The following is a 22,912-nucleotide window of genomic DNA, read 5'->3' on the forward strand; positions in this document are numbered from 1 at the left end:
TAAAATTAAAATTAAAATTAAAATTAAAATTAAAATTAAAATTAAAATTAAAATTAAAATTAAAATTAAAATTAAAATTAAAATTAAAATTAAAATTAAAATTAAAATTAAAATTAAAATTAAAATTAAAATTAAAATTAAAATTAAAATTAAAATTAAAATTAAAATTAAAATTAAAATTAAAATTAAAATTAAAATTAAAATTAAAATTAAAATTAAAATAAGAATTAAAACGGGCTCCGAGTTTTTTTATTAACCGTTATGTGGCCGGCAAACTTTTTGCTTTTTTCTACACCGTGTCTTTTAAATGGGTGCTGGGTACCCGGGTACCCTGCCGGCCACATAAGGGTTAAACATGTTTCGTCCAGCTTTTATTCGAGGCAAGAGTACGGTTGTAGTAGTGAACGTCGACAAAAGTTCACTACTACAATCACACTTCTTGCTCGGATGACAGCTGGAATGAAAACAAGCAGCATAAATCTATGCCTAACATTTGTCTAACAGCCCATAGTAAAACATGTCTAACGTTAGTATAATGTTAGACTAACAAACATGTTTCGAATTTGCAACATGTCTAACAAAAGTGTGTCATATCTGTCTAATTTTAGACTAACATTAGCCAAAAGTGAGACAAAAAGTTAGCCTAACATGCTGGCCAGTTAGTCTCACATTAGGCTAATGTTAGGCTAACTCTCCGTACTGGGTTGCATCGTTTGCCGTGGTTTCTGCAGATCATCATTTCATGTATTCTGCGTCAATGCTGATGAGCCACTTCTAGTGCAATTGAAGCTGCATCGTAGCTGTGTTTTCTGGATGTGTGAGGGTTGTGCGAGTGTCTTTTCTAATGCGCACTTCCGCAATATGATGACGGATGTCGACGACAAAGTATCCGCTGAGCCCGCGGCCATCGAAGAATTGAGATTGGCCATGAAGATTGAGATTGAGAAACTACATAGCAGCCTCAACCATTTGACTGCTAAGGTCGAAAATTTGCCTTCAACACCTACACCTACACCATTCTCCTCTCCAAACCCCTGGCCCGCTATCCATCGCATCAACCGCTCCGCCAAGTCAACTAAACGTCTGCGTGATATCGATGGTAATGCTATTCAAGTTGGCGACGTACCCATCAAGACAGGAACGAAAGCTCCTGATGCGATTTCATCCGTTCATATCATCCCTCGCTTCGAAGAAGATTTGATATGGATCTACTTATCAGCCTTCCATCGATCTACATCTGAAAACCAAATCACCGCTTTCGTCAAAGAATGCCTGGATTTACCAACCGACGTTGACCCGAAGGTGATTAGATTGATTCCTAGGGGCAAGGATCCAAATACGCTGAACTTTGTGTCCTTCAATGTCGGTTTGCGGAGTGTATTTAAAGAGAAAGCCCACTCGTGTGATTCTTGGCCCGAACATATTCGGTTTCGGGAATTTGAGGATAATCGTGCAAAAAACTTATCGCATGTCGTCAGTCTGTCACAAACGGCACATCCGAGAGCGACAGATCCCTCCAGTTCGACCTCTTCAAATATGGATCTCTGAGCAGCCCAACACAACCAGGACGCACGCAACATGGCATTACGGGAGCTCCTTCTGACCCCGTAACAGTCGAGCCACCTTTTCTCGCCAACCCGTCGAACAACGCTACGGAATTTGATGCCCGCCTTCATCATCGTTCTGGTCCTCTTTACCGTGGATCGGAAGGAGTCTCCCAGCCTAGCTTCTCAGGAAAGTATGCGTGTAGTTCCAATTTTTCCTTCGTTGATGACTTCGACCATTCCAGTTCTGCTCTTGCTACAAACAACTTCAACGTAACGCTCGAAAGTAATGTACTTTCATCACCTGCTTCTGTGTTACCGGGCCGCACTATGGAAAGCCTCATGGAAGCTCCCGAGCCCTCTGGCCCAGTCGAGTTAATCGCAGCCTCCGCTCATCACAGCCGTCCCGGTCCTGTGGCCAGTTGTGGTTCGGGAGTCTTCCAACCCGTTACCTCAGGCGAGTATGACGACAATTCAATTAATGGACCTACAGTACCCGGTGATTCAATTTTCAGTACCTCTGAACGTTTATTGACGCATGGCCATGCCAACGACGACGAAGTACTGATTTATTACCAGAACGCTGGTGGGATGAATAGCAGAGCAGGCGGCTATCTTCTAGCAACATCCGACGACTGCTATGATGTTATCGTTCTTAACGAAACTTGGCTTGACTCGCGTACCCTCTCCAGTCCAGGATATGAAGTTTTTCGTTGTGATCGCGGGCCTAGAAATAGTCGGAAGTCAATAGGTGGTGGCGTTCTAGTCGCGGTGAATAAGAAACGGAAGTCAAGTATGATGGAAAACGATCTGTGGGACAGCATTGAACAAGTGTGGGTCTGCATCGAGTTGATTGATGGTAAAGTCTTCTTATGCGGAGTTTATGTGCCCCCGATCGAACACGTGACGACGATCTGATTGAAAACCATACTAGGTCGGTTATGTCGGTGATTGACATGGCAGCGGCTTGGGATGAGATTATCATCATTGGTGACTTCAACCTATCTGGTATCGCGTGGCAAATCAACTATGTGACTAACGAGAACAACCGTTGCCTTGATCTTTGTTTTGTATGTGCGCGAAATGTTGCCCCGTTCATCTCGATCGCCAAAACTCCGCTAGTCAAATAAGTAAGGCACCATCCCGCGCTGATCGTCTCCTTGAGTGCTCGCCGTACTACTGAGATGGAAGGAATCACGGCTGTTTCTTACGACTTTCGGAAAGCAGACTATGTTAGTATTTCGAAGTTTCTTGCTTCTATCGACTGGCCAAACCCTCTGGATGGGCGCGATGCTGGTTAGGCTGCTCAAACTCTCTCCAACATAATTGGACACGCAATTGAGCGACATGTTCCTAAAAGGGCGCACAAAAATCATGATGAACCGTGGATGACACGCGAGCTTCGCAGATTAAAGACTAGGAAAAGGGCTGCACTCAGGAACTACTCTAAATACCGCACGCTTCCCTTGCGGGAGCACTACTTACGACTGAACTCCGTATACAAAACCAAAGTTCGGAACAGCTTTAGGCGTTACAACTTTAGAATCCAGCGAAACCTAAAAGCGCGAAGTCTTTCTGGAGGTATGTTCATACTCAACGGCATGAATCCGGCTTCCCTTCAACTATGGCCTTTAACGGTGAAGTCGCCTCAGATCCCGCAAAAGTAAGCCAACTTTTCGCCATCAAATTTGCGAACACTTTTTGTGACGTACTTGTTTCGAACGACCAAGTGAATCAGGCTGCTTCCAATGTTCCATTGCACAGCGTAACAAAAAATAACTTTTTGTCTGTCTCAAGAGCAAACTTATGTGTCTCCGAAGGATTTTGGGCCGCTGAATCCGAATCCGGGCTCAGATTTGCTCTAACACGTCACAATTTTGAGCTATACCTCAATTTATAGGGCAAAATATGCGATTTTGGGCTTTTTTGACTGCAAGCCATTAAGCAAGGAAATATTTTTTTAAGCAATCAAAGGGTTAATTGGTAAATTATCATCTAAATTAACGACTTATGCTAAATATTTCGTTTTACCAAATCGAATTTGATAGTTTTAAGCGATTTATGTTAGGTACGATATTTCCCATACAAGTCATCCTCCAAAAGTTGCATGCAAGTTTTCATACTAACATAAAATTCTTAAATCTATCAAATTTAATTAGGCCGGAACAAATCTCATTTTCTTCTTTTGTCACTTTGCTCGTTGACTTGTCAAGGGGGGGGGATGATAAATAATAAACGTATTTCATAAAAAATTACCCAAACAATTAGGCAAAATCGTCAAACTCATCGGATTTGTTAAGAAATTTTCTCGACGGCACTAAATTCACGTTAAAATTTTCAAAATTCCTAAATAATTTATTTGTGTCCCCCCTCAAAATGTCGAATTCCGACAAAAAATTTCCGAGGGGGGGGGGTGACATTAGAGAAAATCGAAATTTGTGTCAGCCTTAGGTAAAACAAAATATTTTGCATGAGTTGTTAATTTAGATGTTAATTGACCAATTAACCTTTTGATTGCTTAAAAAAATATTTCCAAGCTTAAAGGCTTGCAGTCAAAAAAGCCCAAAATCGCATATTTTGCCCTATAAATTGAGGTATAGCTCAAAATTGTGACGTGTTGGAGCAAATCTGAGCCCGGATTCGGATTCAGCGGCCCAAAATCCTTCGGAGACACATAAGTTTGCTCTTGAGACAAAAAAATGTTGCGCTGTGTTGGAGGTTGGTAACAACATGCATTCATTGAACATTGACGACGCAATGACGTCTGCAGCCGCATCGCAATTAAAATCGTCGTCTAATCTCGGTCCAGACGGTATCCCGTCTATTTTCGTCAAGAAATTCATCGACCATCTTCTTGTTCCTCTTCGGCACGTGTTCAACTTGTCCCTTTCGAGCGGGGTGTTCTCGCCCATATGGAAAGTTGCCATTATGTTTCCTGTCCACAAAAAAGGTGACCGGAAGGACGTGAATAATTACCGAGGCATATCATCTCTGTGTGCTATTTCCAAGTTATTCGAACTCGCAGTTCTGGATCCTCTGTTATTTCACTGTAAGCAGTACCTGAGCGATGACCAGCATGGCTTCATCTCGGGAAGATCAACCACTACAAATCATTTGTGCCTCACATCTCACGTCACAGAAGGATTCACGGCATCTACTCAAACGGACGTCATCTACACTGATCTCTCTGCGGCATTCGACAAACTCAACCACTCCATCGCAGTCGCTAAATTAGAAAGATTAGGAATTAGCGGAAATATTCTGCGATGGTTCGAGTCGTACCTGGTCAACCGAAGATTCACCGTAGCAGTCGAAGGCTTTTGTTCTAAGGAGTTCGTCGCCTCCTTCCTCAAGGAAGTCATTTGGGACCACTAATATTCCTCCTGTACTTCAATGATGTAAACCGCGTGCTGAAATGTCCCCGCCTTTCCTACGCAGATGACCTGAAGGTTTACTTGAGAATACGTTGCCCTTCCGATGCAGCTCGGCTTCAGCAAGATCTGAACAACTTCGACCAATGGTGTACCTTAAACTGCATGGTCGTTAACCCAGAAAAATGCTCCATCATAACTTTCGCTCGAATCCGTAACCCCGTCATCTTCAATTACAAGCTTCGCGATGAAGTAATCCAACGTGTGGATCGCATAAAGGATCTCGGTGTTATCCTAGACGATAAGCTGCAGTTTAATTGCCATGTTTCGTACATCGTGGAAAAAGCGTCTCGTACAAAGACTTCACCAGTGTATACTGCCTTAAATCACTTTATTGCTCGTTGGTTCGATCAATACTTGATTACTGCTCGGTGGTATGGCATCCTTATTACCAAAATGGGATTGAGAGGATCGAGTCTGTTCAGCGCCGCTTCCTCCGTTACGCTCTCCGGCGTCTGCCTTGGCGTGATCCTCATAGGCTACCCAACTACGTAAGTCGATGTCGATTGATTCATCTGGACACACTTCAAGTACGCAGGAACGTCTATAGGTCACTATTCATAGCAAATGTTTTACAGGGTCGGATTGACTGCTCCGCTATCTTAGAAACTGTCAATCTAAACGTTCGTCCTAGGGCGCTTCGAAATAATTCTATGTTACGACTACCTTTTCGGCGCACCAATTACGACCTAAACAGCGCACTATTGGGCATTCAGCGAACTTTCAACAGGGTGGCATCAGTGTTTGATTTTAATTTAAGTCGTGAAAATGTTCCTCATAGCTTTTTCTCTATTTTCTCTTGTTTGGATAACGATTAGTAACAAACTTTTCATGTTTTTTTTTTGTACAAATGTATTTGTCTAGTTTAAGTTTTATTCAATCATTGGGACCATTATTGTCTGTTGGTGTTGTCAAATAAATAAATCATCGCAATATACCGTCAAGGCGCCATTCACCGTGGGGGGTCCATTCACCGTGTGCCTTCGAATATTTTTTCATTTTTTCCATATTATGATTGAATGGTATGACAATTTTCCTTCAATTTCACCAATACAACACTAATGTATTGTTACCATGCCATAACGCTCATTAGAAACATTTAAAAGTATCATTTTGACACTAAAGTGTGTTTACATGAAGCGGGTTTCCGCTCGTTCACTGCATTCATAGTGAAAAAAAAAACGAAAACTGCGCTAAGGTGATTTAAGCGATAAACTAAATGTAGTAACGTTTTTATTCCACCAAGAAGCAATTAAATTCACATATCAGGTATGCATTTTGCATTACCGTCTTAAGTTTAACAAGAAAGTACGATTGCTCGCACTTTTTAATTGAAACAAAAAGGCACGGTAAATGGGTACCCTAAAAATCAATGGTCTTCATTCACCGTGCCCCATTAGCCTGGTACACGGTTTATATGGGAAAAAATAAAAAATGGAAAAACTCCAACTTCTGTATACTTTTTGAGTTCCATTTTGGTCCCATATCATCTGTGCGAAATTTTAGATCGATCGAAGAAACTTTATTTTAGCGCCCGCCATTCTTAGTTTTTCATACGATTTACTATGGGGAAGATTTACTTCTTCAAAGAAAAATCGTTTGAGGTCACGCATCGATCCCTAAAAATAAATCGTTGAATGATTTCTGTAGATAACTTCACGAGGAATCAGACCTCCGAAGACCGCAAAGCGATGCGACATTCGTGGAAAAAGTTATTAAGCCTTCAGGTATCAGAATATTGGCTCAGGCGGCACGTTCTCCATAAAATGGGAGATTTGTGCCTCGCACGTCATAGCCGATTATCACTTACCTGAGGGAAAAAGGGATTTTGGAGAAAGGAAGGGGAAGTGGGAAAGGGATGATTAAATTCATACAAGCACCCCCGAAGAGTTACTTGTTAGAATAAACAAGGATTCGAACACAACAATCAAAGTGAAAATCGCGTTTAATCCTTCCAGAACGATTCACTTCTGCACCCCCGAAGGGATACTGAAAATGATTCATAAACAAATCCCAACACTCTATGATGACATCACATTATCTACCGCAGTAGAAGACGATGCGCCATTTCGAGTATTAGATTCTGTTTTATTCGATAAAACACGAACAAAAACTTTCTGGAAACCATAGTTTACCAAAAGGTTTGTTTTTTGAGAAGGACCAACGAATCATCACCATGTTAAAAATAACAGGTGATGTCCTTTTTCACTCGGTATGACTTTATTGATCCCCCAGAAGTTCGCCAGAATATTGGGATTCTGAAAAACTAAACGGTTTAATACATCGTTCCGTTTCAAATCTTCAGACGCATTCCAAGGAATGCGCAAGCAAATGCTGTTTCGGTGAAGATCGTACTGTTCAATCGCGAACTTGAAATCAACCACCGCCTTCTCATTGATCAACAACAAGCTCTGTTTCAGCCAGTCATAGCTTTCTTGATTTTCCGGAGAAAACCAGATTTTGCCGTATCTGAGCCCGGAACCGAGGAATGTTGGGATGAATGAATTAGGCGGCGTTTGATATAAAAGAGTGTTCAAACCCTTCATTAGTTCATCCTTCAGCGCATTCGTAAAATAGCCTTTTTCAAGCCTAATTTGCAAACGCAATGAAGGTTTAGAACTGTTTGCTTCCCCAGAGATAGAAGTTTTACCGATCAAAGCAGTTTTGCGGTTCTGCTTCTTTCTCTGGTTTCTCGCATAATTTTTGCCTTTCACTATCGCGGCAAAACCAGGATCACCACTATTTGTGGTCGATGGCTCCGCACTCGGAAGTTTATGTCTAGCACATAGAGTTTCTTCTTCAGCACGTCCAGTAAATGCATTCGAAGAATCCCCCGAATGCGGCACGAAACTACCAGAGGGCTTACCTGAAAGCTCAGCCATGTTTTCAAATAAAATCCCCGCTTAGCTAGAAATATCGAACCACAACGAATGACGTCCAGGATCAAAAGAATGATCAACTTCAGTCAAACCGCTCTGTAGGGTTCTTATATCAGTAGTTGGCTCTCCAACACAATAACTTTTGGAGAGAATTTGAGCACCAAAAGCGAAAAAAAAGGTCCATAAAAACACCATTATGAACAATATGCAATACAGGGATATTTTTGGCGTACATATGCCATACGCCCATAAGATACCCCATGCACGCAAATTATCACACATTGTATAGAACCTTTACCCTTTCATATTAAGATTGAAATAATTGACAATACAAGCAATATATCGAACTCTCATATTGCAAACAAATGAGCAAACCTCCATTGCCATATGTTCTCCCATGAACACATGCCAAGACACATGCAATATAGGTTTATATGTATGAAGGAGAAATTCCAAATAGTGAACAATTTGAAAAATACAGGGATATTTCCTGATGCACATATTACATACACCCAGAAAAAAACCCCATGCAAATCAAAGGTTCACAAAGGTATTTCACTCTTCCAAATAACGTGTCCGTGTTTTTCACACATATATTTAGATATATATAAATACGTTAACATGATTTGCGATACACTCGTATCACAGTTATACGTCATTCATCCACAAATGGCCGGGGTTCTGCTAAACCGAACTAAGCGCCAAAAACTTTATTCCGAGATAATTAAACTTAAAGTTCAACCACTCACAAATAAACACCGGCTAAGATTATTTGAAACTTTTTCACTTAAATGCAACTTACAAGCCTTTATTAACCATCAGAGATGAAGAATATATGTAAATTATTTGAAAGCATTGATATAAATACATTTAATTTTTGAGTACTTCGCACTCAGTTCACTCTGGCTGAGCAAAAACATTGAAATATGGTTTATAGTTCAGTGTGGCTGACTGCGTTTCTTTGTTTCAGAGAAAACCAGTCGGATTGTGAAAAAAAACTCGATTTTTCATCGTCCATGAAGTTGAAATCGATATCACTCACAATTCTTTACATGAATCAGAGAGGACGCGTATATTATGGAGGTATCAAAATAGTTTAAAATATGAACGGCGGAAGCCCTCCCAGCTCAGCCGTTCCCACCTATGTGTTTTTTATAGGCGGTGCATGTGCAGGCACAGAGCAAGAGTGATTATGTAAAATGATGTCTTTGCAAGTCCTGAGGTCCTGAGATGTGAAAATGGAGCAATTTGTGTACTTCAAATTTATACTGGTCGAAGAAAACCATGAAAATGATCTGCCAAAGTGAACTAAGACAAAAAAAATTCGAAAATATTGAAGAGATTCGAACTTGGGTCCATTAAGTGATAACCAAGCACGTTACCTCTAGGTCATTTTACTTTGCTGAAGGTCAGTCGTTAAGTCTGAATCAAGTTCTAAACATTCTTTCCCAGCATGGTTTTCGTGAAAACGCCATTTTTCGATCAGCCAAAGCGAACCAAGTGTTTGATTTTTTTTCAAGCTTTATTATTCTTATTAGCCTTGTTGTTCAATGACGGCTTCTGTATTAAATTATCAGTATGAGGTGTGTCGACATAACGCATGTATTTAAAACCAGTTGATTTTTGAATTGTTGAGAATAAATAGATTCTAAAATGCAGTGGATTTAGTTCGGTCTGGCTGAATGTGATTTGGAAAAATGGCGATCAGCACCATCGAAACATAATTGTATCCTCCAACATCCGTATTTCTAATAACGTGTTCAATTCTCCCACAGATTGTTACTATGAGTCAGTTGGAAGTTAGAAGTTTGACGGCGATGAGCATAACTTGAAATGTTCTTTGTCTGGACCAAAACTAAAACATTTCGCTGATTCTATGGAATGGTTAACAGTTCACTCTGGTTGGATGCAATTTTATTTTTTGTATGTTCTGCCAAACAGAAATTTTGAATTTACTCCACGAAGAGCTGTCAGAATTACTGCATTTTTACATGGAAGGAGGATCATCAATTTCTTCATCCAATGGTAAAGAAAACTCAATTTTGCAAAAAATGGTCTTTGGTTCGGTTTAGCAGAACCCCGACCAAATATTAGTCAGCCAATTCACTATACTATTGGAAATGACCCATAATTGTAGATGACCCATAACACTGTTCGACAAAAAAAAACTTTTGCCGTGATCAGAGACCCCATTAGTAGGGCATGAAAGCGCATGAAAAATGTAGAAAAATGCCATTTTCAAATTTGTTGGAGCACCCCTAGAAACTTTTTGAGATGAGTTTGAATTTTATTCATTTTTGAAGGTTTGACACGAGCTTTAGAAATCATCATAAACACTTGAAAATACAATATCTTTGAAATGCAATGTTGTGCACCGCTTAAATTTTCACAGATCTGAGAAGTAACTTTGATAAATAACTAGTCAAAATTTCAGCCTATTACGACATTCCATTTCATTGATACATATCCGGGAAGAATCAAATATGACTTATATAATACAAATCCTTAAAGTTTTCTCTTAATTCAATCACAAAAAGCAAGCTCCTATCCTTATCTAATCATGACAACATAACTATTTTACTTTGATTTGACTTCGAAATGCTACACTTATGATCTAAATAATTGAATTTAAATTTTCGAGAAGAAAATCCGGTCGATCTTTCAAAATACTAACGTGGTAAGCCTGTGTGAAAATAAAAATAAAATCTAATACATTTATATTTTGCGATCAGTACAAAAAAAAACGTTTCCAGTGTTTTCGTGGGTTGTCTATATTCACTTAATGTTTCGAAGAACCTCCTAGCTATACCAAGGTGGTAAAATTGATAACTTTATTGAATAAAACAAACTTATTTCAATACAATGAATTGAAGCTGGCATTGCGCAGAACACATGGTTTGAGTTCACGACTGTTGAAAACAATTCAACCCTAAAAAAATGCAAACCAAAAATGAGAACACTCTCCATTTACTATTAGTAATCGTACAAGCACTCTTTCTTTCATCATATTTTAGTTAGTTTCACAATACAGAATTTGTATGTTGGGGCATTACCATTGAAGACACTTATGAAATTAATTGAATTTGTCATGTAGTAAAATCTTAATTTCAAGCTCAATAATGTCCTCCACGATTGTAAAATTGCTTTATAAGTTCCAGCAGCATAGGGTCTGGAACCATTTGGGCAGGATCACTTATTTTGGGCACTCGTGTCTATGACTCAGTCAATTTAGAACCGATTGACTTGATTTTTGAGACACGATCAGATATGCAAATTATCTAGATGTGCAACAATTCAAGTCAATCGGTAAATGACACAAATTTACGTCTTCTATCACAAATAAAATCGAGCTAGCAATCGCTAGAGCCGAAGCGAGAGATAAAACACATGTAAATAAAATAATGAACTGGATTCGAACTCTGATCCGCTGATTGAGAGGCACGTACTATACCTCTTGGCGAAATCACCAAGTTGCGAGACAAACGATAAATGTGAAACTGTTTCTACCTATCTGGTCAGATAGGTTTGTTGACATATTGTGCAACCAACTCGAACTTACATGATTGAAGTAAAATTGGGTCAAATTTGCCATTCAGTCATGAAATGTTTACGTACGTTGATGGTTTACGTCACGAGTAAAATCCTAATTTTTTAAGAGTGTAGTCCAAATTAGTTTCAATGCAGAGGTCGTAGGAATTTGAATATATTTTCCGCATCGTATTTAATTTTTTAAGAACATGGAACTGCTTGATATCCACCAGGTCAAGCAATCTGCAATGGTGGCTAAGATACACACTAAATCATTGAAAAGTATTCTCACCCATATGCGATATATGGATATTTAAATTTGGGCACGACTCGAAATTCGATCAAAACAAAATACTTCCTTGAATTAAGTAGACGAAGTGTATTTTGCCTGAATTGTGATCCTAATCCATCGCATTAAAAATCGCAGTTTATTGGTATTTAAACATGATTATGAAAGTAACATTTGATGTCAAATGTTACCATAAACTTTGTTCATTTTCATAAGCGACATTTTTTTTTTTTGAAAACTGCAATTAGAACATTACATTTATTTGGAAAAGTTTTTCCTTAAAATACTCATGTTGACCTCAATGAATTAATCTAATTTTCTTCCTGTGAATCCTGTGGATTAAACCAGATGTTTGAAATACAATTTTCATCTTCTACAGTCAGAGACTGAAAAATATATTACCACTAGAAAACGGACGTCACATCTAGTGACCTAGTGGAGAACTTGTAAAGAAACGTTTTCTCCTACTGGAGCGGAAATCCATCCAATATTCCGAGGCGTACGAAGTATCCGAAAGACTGACGCTTCACGGCATTAACGCATAGAAGCTTTTTAAATGGATATAAATATGGGCGTGCTTTATGGGATTATAATAGAGTTAATAAACTATAGAGGACGAATGTCGCTGCTGTTCCCTTTGTTCTCGCTCGCAAACATGTCGGGTATCTATCTGTCAAACTGCATACTTTTTCGCTTTGACACTTATAGCCCGGCCTATCTCCGCCAGCAAGAGATGTTTCGGCAGCGACGCCAGCGACATTCTTCCTCTATAGTTTATTACCTCTATTGGGATTATAGATTAATGGAAAAATCTAAAAGATTTTTACTATATAAGTCAGAGTTAGGCCTTCGCGAATATGTATCAATGAAACGGAATGTCGTAATAGGTAGAAATTTTGACTAGTTATTTATCAAAGTTGCTTCTCAGATCTGTGAAAATTTCAGCGGTGCACAAAACTGCATTTCAAAGATATTGTATTTCAAATGTGTTTATGATGATTTCTAAAGCTCTTGTCGAACCTTCAAAAATGAATAAAATTCAAACTCATCTCAAAAAGTTGCTAGGGGTGCTCCAACAAATTTGAAAATGGCATTTTTCTACATTTTTCATGCGCTTTTATGCCCTACTAATGGGGTCTCTGATCACGGCAAAAGTTTTTTTTTGTCGGACAGTGTAATTGCAAAACAACTGTACAATTGCTTGCACAGTTGTATTACAACACAATATCACCCTGATACGCGTTCCTCTGTAAGTAGGTACACGCAGTAGAGGCGAATTGAAGAGCGCACACGAAAACAACAGTGTACAGTCTCTCATTGTCTCATCACAGCCACTCTGGTACAGACCACTATTGCAATATAATGCTGTAGCTGTTTACCTACAAATGGCTTTAACGGATACCCAAACGCACAACGATAGCTGATATGGATACCACATTAAGTTCTCACCTCCTCTGTAAGCGACAACACTAGGAGAGATGAGACGACCCCACACACAGAAGGTTTCTCATGGCTCCATACTACCTACATGCACCAAACGATGGAGTAAGTAATTGCACCACCTGTTGAAGTAGCACTTCACAGTAAAGAAATATTCTTTTCACTATATTTCTTTTTAGACGGGTCAGAAACATTTCACTTTTCTTAACCCGTTAGCACAGTGGTAATACTTTATTTAATTAATTGCCTGAAGGGTAATTAAAACGATAACACCAAACTAAAATTGCTTAAAGCGGGCATCACAAAGGGCGTCCACTACCCAGTAGCACTACTCATTCATCCCTGTCGTTCCCTAAAAATAAATCGTTGAATGATTTCTGTAGATAACTTCACGAGGAATCAGACCTCCGAAGACCGCAAAGCGATGCGACATTCGTGGAAAAAGTTATTAAGCCTTACCCGATCGATAAAATGACGAGATTTTATTATTAATTGTTATTCCTTACATGTTAAACAGCGTTGGCATGTCATTCGGTTTTCAGTCAATAGCTTTTTCCACATGCCTTAGATCGCTTTGCGGTCTTCAGAGAGTTTGTTGCTCGCAATATTTTCAACAGAAATCATTCATCGATATATTTTTAGGGGTTAAGGGGCAACCTGTGGTGATTTTTCTTTGAAAAAGTGATTTTCCCCATAGTAAATCGTATGAAAACTTAAAACGGCTGGCGCTAAAATATAGTTTCTCCGATCGAGCTGAAATTTTGCACAGTTGATATGGGGCCCAAATGGAACTCAAAAAGTGTACAGGAGTAAAATGTCTTTTCGTGTCCCACGCTAGTGCCCCATATTTTTTAAAAAAAAAAAAAAAGACGCGGACACCGTCTTCAGCCAAAGGCTGCACAGACTGAATATGAAACTTAACACTAGACAAAGGACACACGGAGCATGCACCAGTGGATACGGAGAAGAAACTATTCTCACGAAAAGTTTCATCGCCCGGAGCGGGAATCGAACCCTCACCCCACAGCATGGTGCGATTAGAAGCTTGGTGACCCTAACCGCACGGCTACGAGGCTCCATATATCTAGAAAAAATCGAAAATTTGAACATTTTTCGTTTTTCTAATAAAATCTTGCAAGTTATTACTTGAAATGAATTTAAACGAAGAAAATTCCCTTGGTTGGGTTGTTTTGATCATTTTTAAACAAAGAAGAATAAAATTTCTCATACACGGTGAATGGGTCCCTACTACCACGGTGAATGGTGACCTACCACGGAATTAGGCGACCCTACTACCCTTTACTAATTGTACTATTTATATCAAATTTTGTGAAAAATTTTCTACTTCTGTGGATATTGCTTTAATTTTAATCTAGAATGAAGGCAATTAAAAGCGGCACCAACAATGTTTATAAGACTGGTGTCAAATGACAGCCCTTATTTGCCCCGAATCTTCTTAGATCCACGGTGAATGGTGCCTTGACGGTACGTAGATTTCGCAAAAGCGTTCGATACGGTGCCACACATGACGATCATTGATAAAATGGAGCACCTAGGATTCCCTTATGACTCACAACGTGGTTGTTTTCCTATCTTACGAATAGAGATGCCTACGTAGTAGTCAACGCAGCGCATTCCAGACCTCTCGAAATCTCGTCAGGTGTGCCGCAAGGTAGTGTGCTTGGCCCACTGATCTTTATAATATTTGTAAACGACTTAATCCTGAAGCTATCGTCGTTAAAGCTTGCATTTGCTGATGATCTAAAGATGTACCGCATTATCTCATATGCTTTGGACTGTGTCATACTTCAAAATTACATTGACACACTTATTGTCTGGTGCGGTGACAATGGCATGCGTATAAATCGGGAGACGGTTCGGCTTTTCTTATTCCTGTCTTCTTCGATAATGAGACCTGTGTTGGCTATATATGTGTCGTATTCAATGCAACATGCAAGAATGGACCAATATTAGCGTTTATTATCGAAATTGGCTGAAAACCTATGCGAAAAGCTAGAATTAGACAAATGTCATCGTGTCAGACGACATTGATTTGACCTTTTGTTATGTTTATTGACCTTCGTTCTACCGCTCGTGTTGTGTGTAAGAGGTAACGGTAGCGCACGAGTGTAACAAAGCAAGCTGACACACGACTGCGGTAACGAAATGAAGGTAGTGAAAAGTGTCGAATGTTTACAAGACTGCTCATAAGTGCATACTTTCCAGACTACATAAAAAATGTGTAACAGTAATACATTCACAAAAACAGCTCGTACACTCTTCTAGATGCGAAATGTCGATATTTTTTGTTTACCAAGGTAACTAGTAAACTTAGCTAGATTGCCGTACATTTTTTTTTGCGAATTCCACGGTTTTGTGGACGCAGGAGCTGATTTTGTGAATAAGGGTTACACATTTTTGATGTTGTGTGGATATTATGCAATTTAGTGCTGATCGGTTTTAGGGTGAAAGCATTGACTGGACATGGCGAATATTAAGCAAGCTGATTCATTTGCCTGTAATAGCTGTGAGTCGCGTTCGAGTCGGATCCGGGTTTGAAAATTTTCTATACTATAGAATACGGGTCGAGTCAGGTTTGAATAACTACACGGATGTCCGTGTAGTTGCCGGCTTAGTATAGCACTACGGACCTCCTGTTCCGGGGATAAAAGTCCACCAAACAGAAACCCCAATCCAAGGTATCAGGCGACCCGTGCTGAGGGATGAATGGTTGAGGGGGTTTAAAAGATGCTCGATCTTTAATGGAGCCCGTAGTGTGGGTAGATCATCTTTTTGGGTTGCGTTGCGATGAAAGATCTACCAAACCGAACCCTAGTCCCAACTGTTTCCTACTATGGAAATGCATATTTTAGTAATTAAAGGAAAAACTTTGGTCCTTATTACATTTCACACATTGTTGAAAGTGGAAGGTCTCGGTTTTAGGTGTGGTCGAGATGTATCTTGAAACATGGAACAATGGATTAGTATTCTTATTTTTTTTTATTCGGTGTTCACTGGTTTGAGACAGTTAGGACTAGGGTTCCGATGCATGGTCAATATCGGTATCATTTTTTGACGTTCTCGTTAACCCTCTCATACCCAAATTTTTGATTTTGGTCTAAAAATCATTTTTCGTCGTCTGAAATCGATTTAAACATGTTTTGGAAGATGATTCTGTTTAATTTTATTTTCCGTGTAACTTTCAGGAAAATTATTTGAGTTTGTATATAACTTCCTTTAACTCTTTTACTATAATAGAATGATTGAGGGGAAATTTAATAGTTATTTATGTAACGAGTTGCAAAATGATTATTTTTACAGCACGAGTTGTACATTTATCCAGCGAGGCTTGCCGAGTTGGATAAATACGACGAGTGCTGTAAAAATCGAGTTTTGCAACGAGTTGCATACAAATTTTGCAATGAAAGAAAACTTTCATTAGAATATGATAGGCTTCATCAATATCATCGTGCTCCACAGTGGTTGAATGCATGCCGTGATATAACAACCGTCACAGTTTTTCAAGCTCTAGCCGTCATCTGAATGATGACCAAAACATCAATTTTCCAGCGATTTTTTTTAAATGTCAATACGCTTTAAAAATACCAAAAACCATTTTGAGATATGACACATTCTACCGTGACGTTACAACGTTTTGACACATTCGTAGTCAGATTTTCCACTATAACTCATGAAAACGAGCGTAAACCTTAAAATATTTTTTCATATTTGGATTCCTTGTAAAATTTCTGATATATTTGGCCTATTGAACATTTAGTTTTCATTAGAAAAACGTGTTCAAAATGCGTATTTGTAGCGTGACGTTACAACGCGCTAGAATCTGACCCTCTCTAACGCGCTACCAGCATCTTAAAAAATCTGCCCGGATTTTTATGATATTCTGAATTTTTTTCCACCATTGAAATTTATTGGTTTGTTCTTCAATTCAAAGGAATAAAACATTTAAATTTCGGATTTGTTTTTGGATAATCGACTTTTACATTTCGTGACGTTACAACGCCCGTTCAGTTTCAAACATGGTTCTGCTCGCGTTGTAACGTCACGAAAATGCACATCATGTTCGAATCAAAAAAATCAGCCAAATTTACCTGAATTTGTGAATACATCATTGCATTATCTTCACTGCTTCAAGGGGGACCTAATTTTATTGAAAATCCGTTTTGTGATAAATGGCTCGGATGGCCAAGTTATTGCTATCAATAGTATGAATACTCCTCCATGAAGGTTAATGACACCGGCACCCATCTTCGCTTTAGTATCACCCATATTCTTCTAGTTTTGTTCCAAAGACTAGCGCGCTGAGATCCATTATTTTACACCGTCATATATTTAAAATTTTCAGCATATAACTCATCACGACGTCGGGATAATTCTCGATTCTACCGTGACGTTACAATGTTTCTACGCATTCGTAGTCAGATTTTTCACTATAATTCATAAAAACGACTGAAACCCTCAAAATATTCAGATTCCTTGTAAAAATTCCGATATGTTTGACCTGTTTAGCATAAAGTTTTCATTAGAAAAACTTGTTTAAATTGCGTATTTGTAGCGTGACGTTACAACGCACTAGAATTCGACCCCCTCTACCGCGCAACCAACATCTTGAAAAATTTGCTCGGATTTTTATTTTAAACTGAAAATTTGTCCCACTATTGAAATTTATTGGATTGTTCTTCAATGCAGTGAAACATATACATTTCGGATTAGTTTTTGGATTTTTACATTTCGTGACGTTACAACGCCCGTTCAGTTTCAAACAGGGTTCTGCTCGCGTTGTAACGTCACGAAAATGCACATCATTTTAGAGTCAGAATAATCAGCTAAATTTGTGAATATATTATTGCATTATTTTCATTGCTCCAAGAGCAACTTTATTCTATTGAAAATCCGTTTTGTGATAAATGGCTCGGAGCGCCAAGTTATTGCTACCCGCAATATGAGAACTCCTTCATGAAGGTTAATGGTACCCATCTTCGGCCTATTACCACCCATATTCATCTAATTTTGTCCCAAAGACCGTTGATATGCATTACTTCGCACCGCCAGATATTTAGATTTTGCAGCATAAAACTAATGATGCCGTCGAATTAAACATTTTTTCAATAATTTGTGCAATGTCATTGATTCAATTTAAAACGCTTTAAGATGTGCGAGCAGTTATTGAACCCAAGACATACCTGAGGATCTGCATACCACTTAGAGGCATCAATTTCTGTGATTCCAGAGACAAATGACCTAATTCTGACAAAAAACATCCTATATTTGTCAGAGTCATAATTACTTAGAGAGTTAGTGTCTTTGGCGAGGTTGTTTGATAAGTCAAAAACTTACAGCTGACTTACTATTGGATGTGGGATTCTGACACACTGGGCGACGCTAATTAAAAGTTTACAATAGTTTACAAACGATTAGAATTTCTCAAAAAGTTTTCAACAAATTTTGACTAATTGAGAAACTATTTTTTGGAAAAATTTTTGGCCACTTGATAAAAAGTTACAACATGTTGAATATTTTTTTAATAAAGTGCATGATTTTTCAAAATTTCAACTACCTTTAGTCAGTTAAAAACATGAACCAGAGGGCTTTTCAACTGAAAATTCTTGACAAGATAAACATTTTTTCCAAAGACATCAACATTCTAAAAGTCTAAAGTCTAAGTAATTAGAGTCCTAAGATATATGAGTTTCAATTTCGTAGGTGTTACGTCAGTTTGTCGGTGATTCTTGTTATATCAAAAATAGATGTAACACTGACGTAATATCCATTACATATATTTCAAGATCCTAACTATTTAGACAGTTGGTGTCCTCGACAAAATTGTTTGGCTGGTCAAGAACTTTCAATTGATGGGCCGTATGATTTCAAATCCTTCCACTAGGAGACGCTGGAGGACATACCCATTTTTAGTTTTACTTATCTCAGGATCGTGATAATTTGGAAAGATGGTTGCTTCATTTAAGTTGTTTGTTAGACTTTCAGTTTAATTGCCGTATGGTATTAATTTCTGCCACACAGTGGTGGTAGTTGCACATTTTCAAAAGCATGCCAATTTTATTAATTACCCAAAACACATTCAACAAGCCGTAACTTTTTATAAAATATATCGAAAATTCTCAAATTTTGACTGATAGTTCCTCATCATGTTATCTGTAATTTCTACAAATTTGGACTTGATTGGTTAGCTTTACACAAATATGGAGCGCTTTAAGCAGAATCATATTTTTGACTGTTGTTCTATTAACTCTTATATCTTAGGAATAAGTGAATCAAATCAAATTAAATTTTGAAAGTTAAGAATTATATATTGATCTTTGATTGCTAATTGATTTGAATACAATGTGTTCAAAGTGAAAAAAGTTGCAGCTTGTAGAATACTTTTCAAGAAATTCTAATCCCTTTACTGCTTTTGCAAAATGGAAACTAACGCCTTCTAGTGGCAATATCTCGCATCTATTGGTAAATCAACTGCAAGTCCTTTACTTACCAAACAACTTTGCCGAAGAAATCTATTTCTATGTAATAGGGATCCTAAGATGTATGAAATTTAAAATTTGTAAGTTCTCTAGCGCCGCCTGTTGGTGGAACTTTAAATCCAACTATCCATTTACTGTAAGTCTTTGACCAACTTAATAACTTTGTAATTTCGTCAGTGTTTCGTCTGTTGGCTACTGATATCACAGAAATTTTCGGTTCGAGTGGTATTTGATTACTATTAAAAAAAATTACAATATCACAGTACAATTACATCGTAGATTTTGACCAAACACCATCCCCCCGTTCTTCAAAAGTCTACGTAGTTTATGAACAGACAATGTTACGCAATTTATAAACGATATCTTGAAAAAGACCTCATACACAACGAGAACGAAACTGTTTTGAATATAGAACTACGTTTGTCCAATTCAGAAGCCGTCCAAGCCCGAAAGATTTGGTCTTTTCCACAGAACTTTTTTTCGTGACGTTACAACGCAAACTTCAACCAGCTGAAACTCAGGCTTCCGTGAACCGATTTTCTTTCTTTTAGTCTCATTTGAAAGATCTTTTCGAGTACAAAGAGCATACAAAATTTCATATTTGTAACGTTTTCCGTATTTCAATAAAATTTAAAAATGTTGATTTTTCGTGACGTTACAACGCAATAAAAACCCATACTATGATCAGCCATATTTCAGAGTTGTAAAGTCTTCCGATTAAAAATCTTTTTATGCTAAAAAATCTACATACATTTATCAACAAATGATGGAAGACTTTTGAAAAATCAGTGTGTTGATGTTTAAAATACGACAGTTTGGATGAAAAGTGTGCCTAAATGACTTAAAATCACGATTTAAATGTTAATCTTAATCGTCGTTTAATTTATATTTATTGTCATACTAATATCATATCGAATACAATTTTGGATGGCAAAAGTAATGTAGAATGTGATAAAAATATCAAATATGCCATAACTCAACTTTGAAAAATTGGTATTGATGATACGGGGCCCGTAGAATGTGTCATATACAGAACAGTCCTAAATATCAGCTAAAAATATAAAAAAAAGATTGCCCAGGCAAGAAAAAAATACGAAAATGCTCAAACTATACTCCGTCTAAAGGCGGGGTTGTGTATTAGAGGGTTGAGGGATCCGATTTTGACTGACAAAAAAGTGTTAAAAGCGGAATCTATCAATCAGAATCCTTCTCTGCGATTAAGTTGAAAACGATTACTGTAACAAAACCGAATACTTTATAACTTCTCAATGGTGATAAAGTTATACGACATGCACTATGGACTTATCCACCGATGAACTGAATTCATCGCGGTCCGAGAATTTTGACACTAGAGCGGGGTCGTTTCAATCAGAATTGAATGATTCTGATTGGAAACGACCCCGCTCTAGTGTCAAAATTCTCGGATCGCGATGAATTTGATTCATCGGTGGATAAGTCCATACAAAGGACACGGGGTACACCACAATAGATCAAATTTTGGTCGCAGTGGTTATGTCCCGAACAAAGAAAAAACATGTCGGATTCAAATGAGGTTCGGTAGTTGACAAAGATGAATCAATATTTAAAACGGCCGCGTTTTTCTTACAGATATATTTAACAATTATTTCTAAACTCGGAATTTAATCATGTTTTTAGAAAAATATTTTTTTTGGTTCGAGTTTTGAAAATTAAAACAGTTAAGGGTACGGGTCGCGTTCCGGCCTGTACAATCTGAAATCCGGACATGTCTTGGGCGCATATTATCCCTGATCTTCACATTTCGATTTAATCAGAAGCACAATTTAAAAATGGTATTAATTACGGTTTTCTTTATTTAAGGATACGATGGAAGTTGTTTTTTACGTTCAGTTGAAGTGTATATACCTGAAAAGGATCAGTGGCAGCTAATAGCTCCGATGAACGTGAAGAGAAGTCGAGTGGCCTTGGCTGCTAATATGGGTAAGTAACAGTTTCCTTAGAATTGACTTTCAGCCCTTGGTCTCTATTTCTTAGAATAACCGTCATAAACGGCGAGTGAACAGCGAGGATTCATTCGGTGTGTTACGACTGCGCCTACGTTTGTTAGGGCAACTGACAACTTAATTCACTGCTCTAGACACAAACATGTGACAAGAAAAACGTCAAACGTTTTGTAGGGTAGGACGGAACAACATGAGCCCCTTAGGTTCACGTGGAGTTAATGATTTCCCGCCCATGGTGTCTGTAGAGCACCATAGCTTTGAACCCTTGTATCTCTAAAATTAATGAAGTTTTTTTTTGCATGTTTTAATTGTAAATCATAACTATACATGTTTTTCCTAATTCTATGGCATAAGATTAAGTATGCGCATACAAATTCGATGTTTTTGTTAAAGGAAGTTGCCACGAAAACCTATTTTTTCGACAAAAAGAAGCAAAATTTGACGACTTAGCTAATAGCATAGTTCCTCATGTATGAAATAAAAATAGTATCCTAACAGATTTACTATTTATTAGCGTAATTAAACGTTGAAAAGAGCGGAAACATGTAAGTAAACCCTTAGTTTGATGTAATATGAATGGTGCACATATGTACCGCTGGGCACATGGCGTGTAAAAAACAAGTAATTTTCCAATGTAATCGTTACGTGTGTCCCAATCTAGAATTGTAGAGCCGTAGAAGTTCATAGTTTTGAGAAACAACTTGTCTCTAACTCTAATGGACTTGTAGAAAAGTGGTTCGGAAAGTGATTTTTACGGATTTTGATATAAAGAATCCTGTGCTTTGAACGTATTTATCAAGAAAAAATATGAAATAAAGTTCTCCAAACTAAACGGCTGGTGGTGCTCCAGAGCACCACCTCAGATTTGAGTTTTAATGGCCTTGGACAATAATTTATGCATAGAGAATAAGATTTTTTTATATCATTTTGAGCAAAAGTAGTAAACAATATTTTTAAGCACAAAAGAAAAGTCTTGGGCGGGATTGGGGTAATTGAAAGTGAACTCAATTTTTCAAAGTACCTCTCAGTAGTTCTTTTCTATATCATGTTTTCTATCACTTATAAACATAACAGGATTCAAAATCTATATTCATAAAAATGAGTTTGTAGCTTCTTTGAGGCAACAAAGCTCATGAACGGCCGAACCGATCAGCATGACCCTTGCACGTTTCGATTCGCATTCATGGTGGCTGTGTTTATATGTATAAAAAGTTACGAAAATCAACTCAAAAAGTTGGAAAATTGATGAAGTACTGATTTTTATGAGCTGGAAAGAAAATCAACATGATCGAAATCAAACCAATCTAGAGTGCGGTGCTTAA

At 37.9% G+C, this 22,912-nt stretch overlaps 1 protein-coding gene across 4 annotated transcripts in view; it reads left to right on the plus strand.

Annotated features, from left to right (window-relative positions):
* The window catches only part of LOC109419430 (kelch-like protein 18), a 386,574-nt gene that overhangs the window by 261,743 nt on the left and 101,919 nt on the right, over nucleotides 1–22,912 (plus strand). For all 4 annotated transcript variants that reach the window (XM_062858821.1, XM_062858820.1, XM_062858819.1 and 1 more), the window contains exon 12: nucleotides 21,448–21,567. In XM_062858821.1, coding sequence (XP_062714805.1) covers nucleotides 21,448–21,567 — 120 coding nt within the window. The remainder of the gene's footprint in view (nucleotides 1–21,447; nucleotides 21,568–22,912) is intronic.

Source organism: Aedes albopictus, chromosome 3, assembly GCF_035046485.1.
Source record: "Aedes albopictus strain Foshan chromosome 3, AalbF5, whole genome shotgun sequence".
Lineage (NCBI taxonomy): Eukaryota > Metazoa > Arthropoda > Insecta > Diptera > Culicidae > Aedes > Aedes albopictus.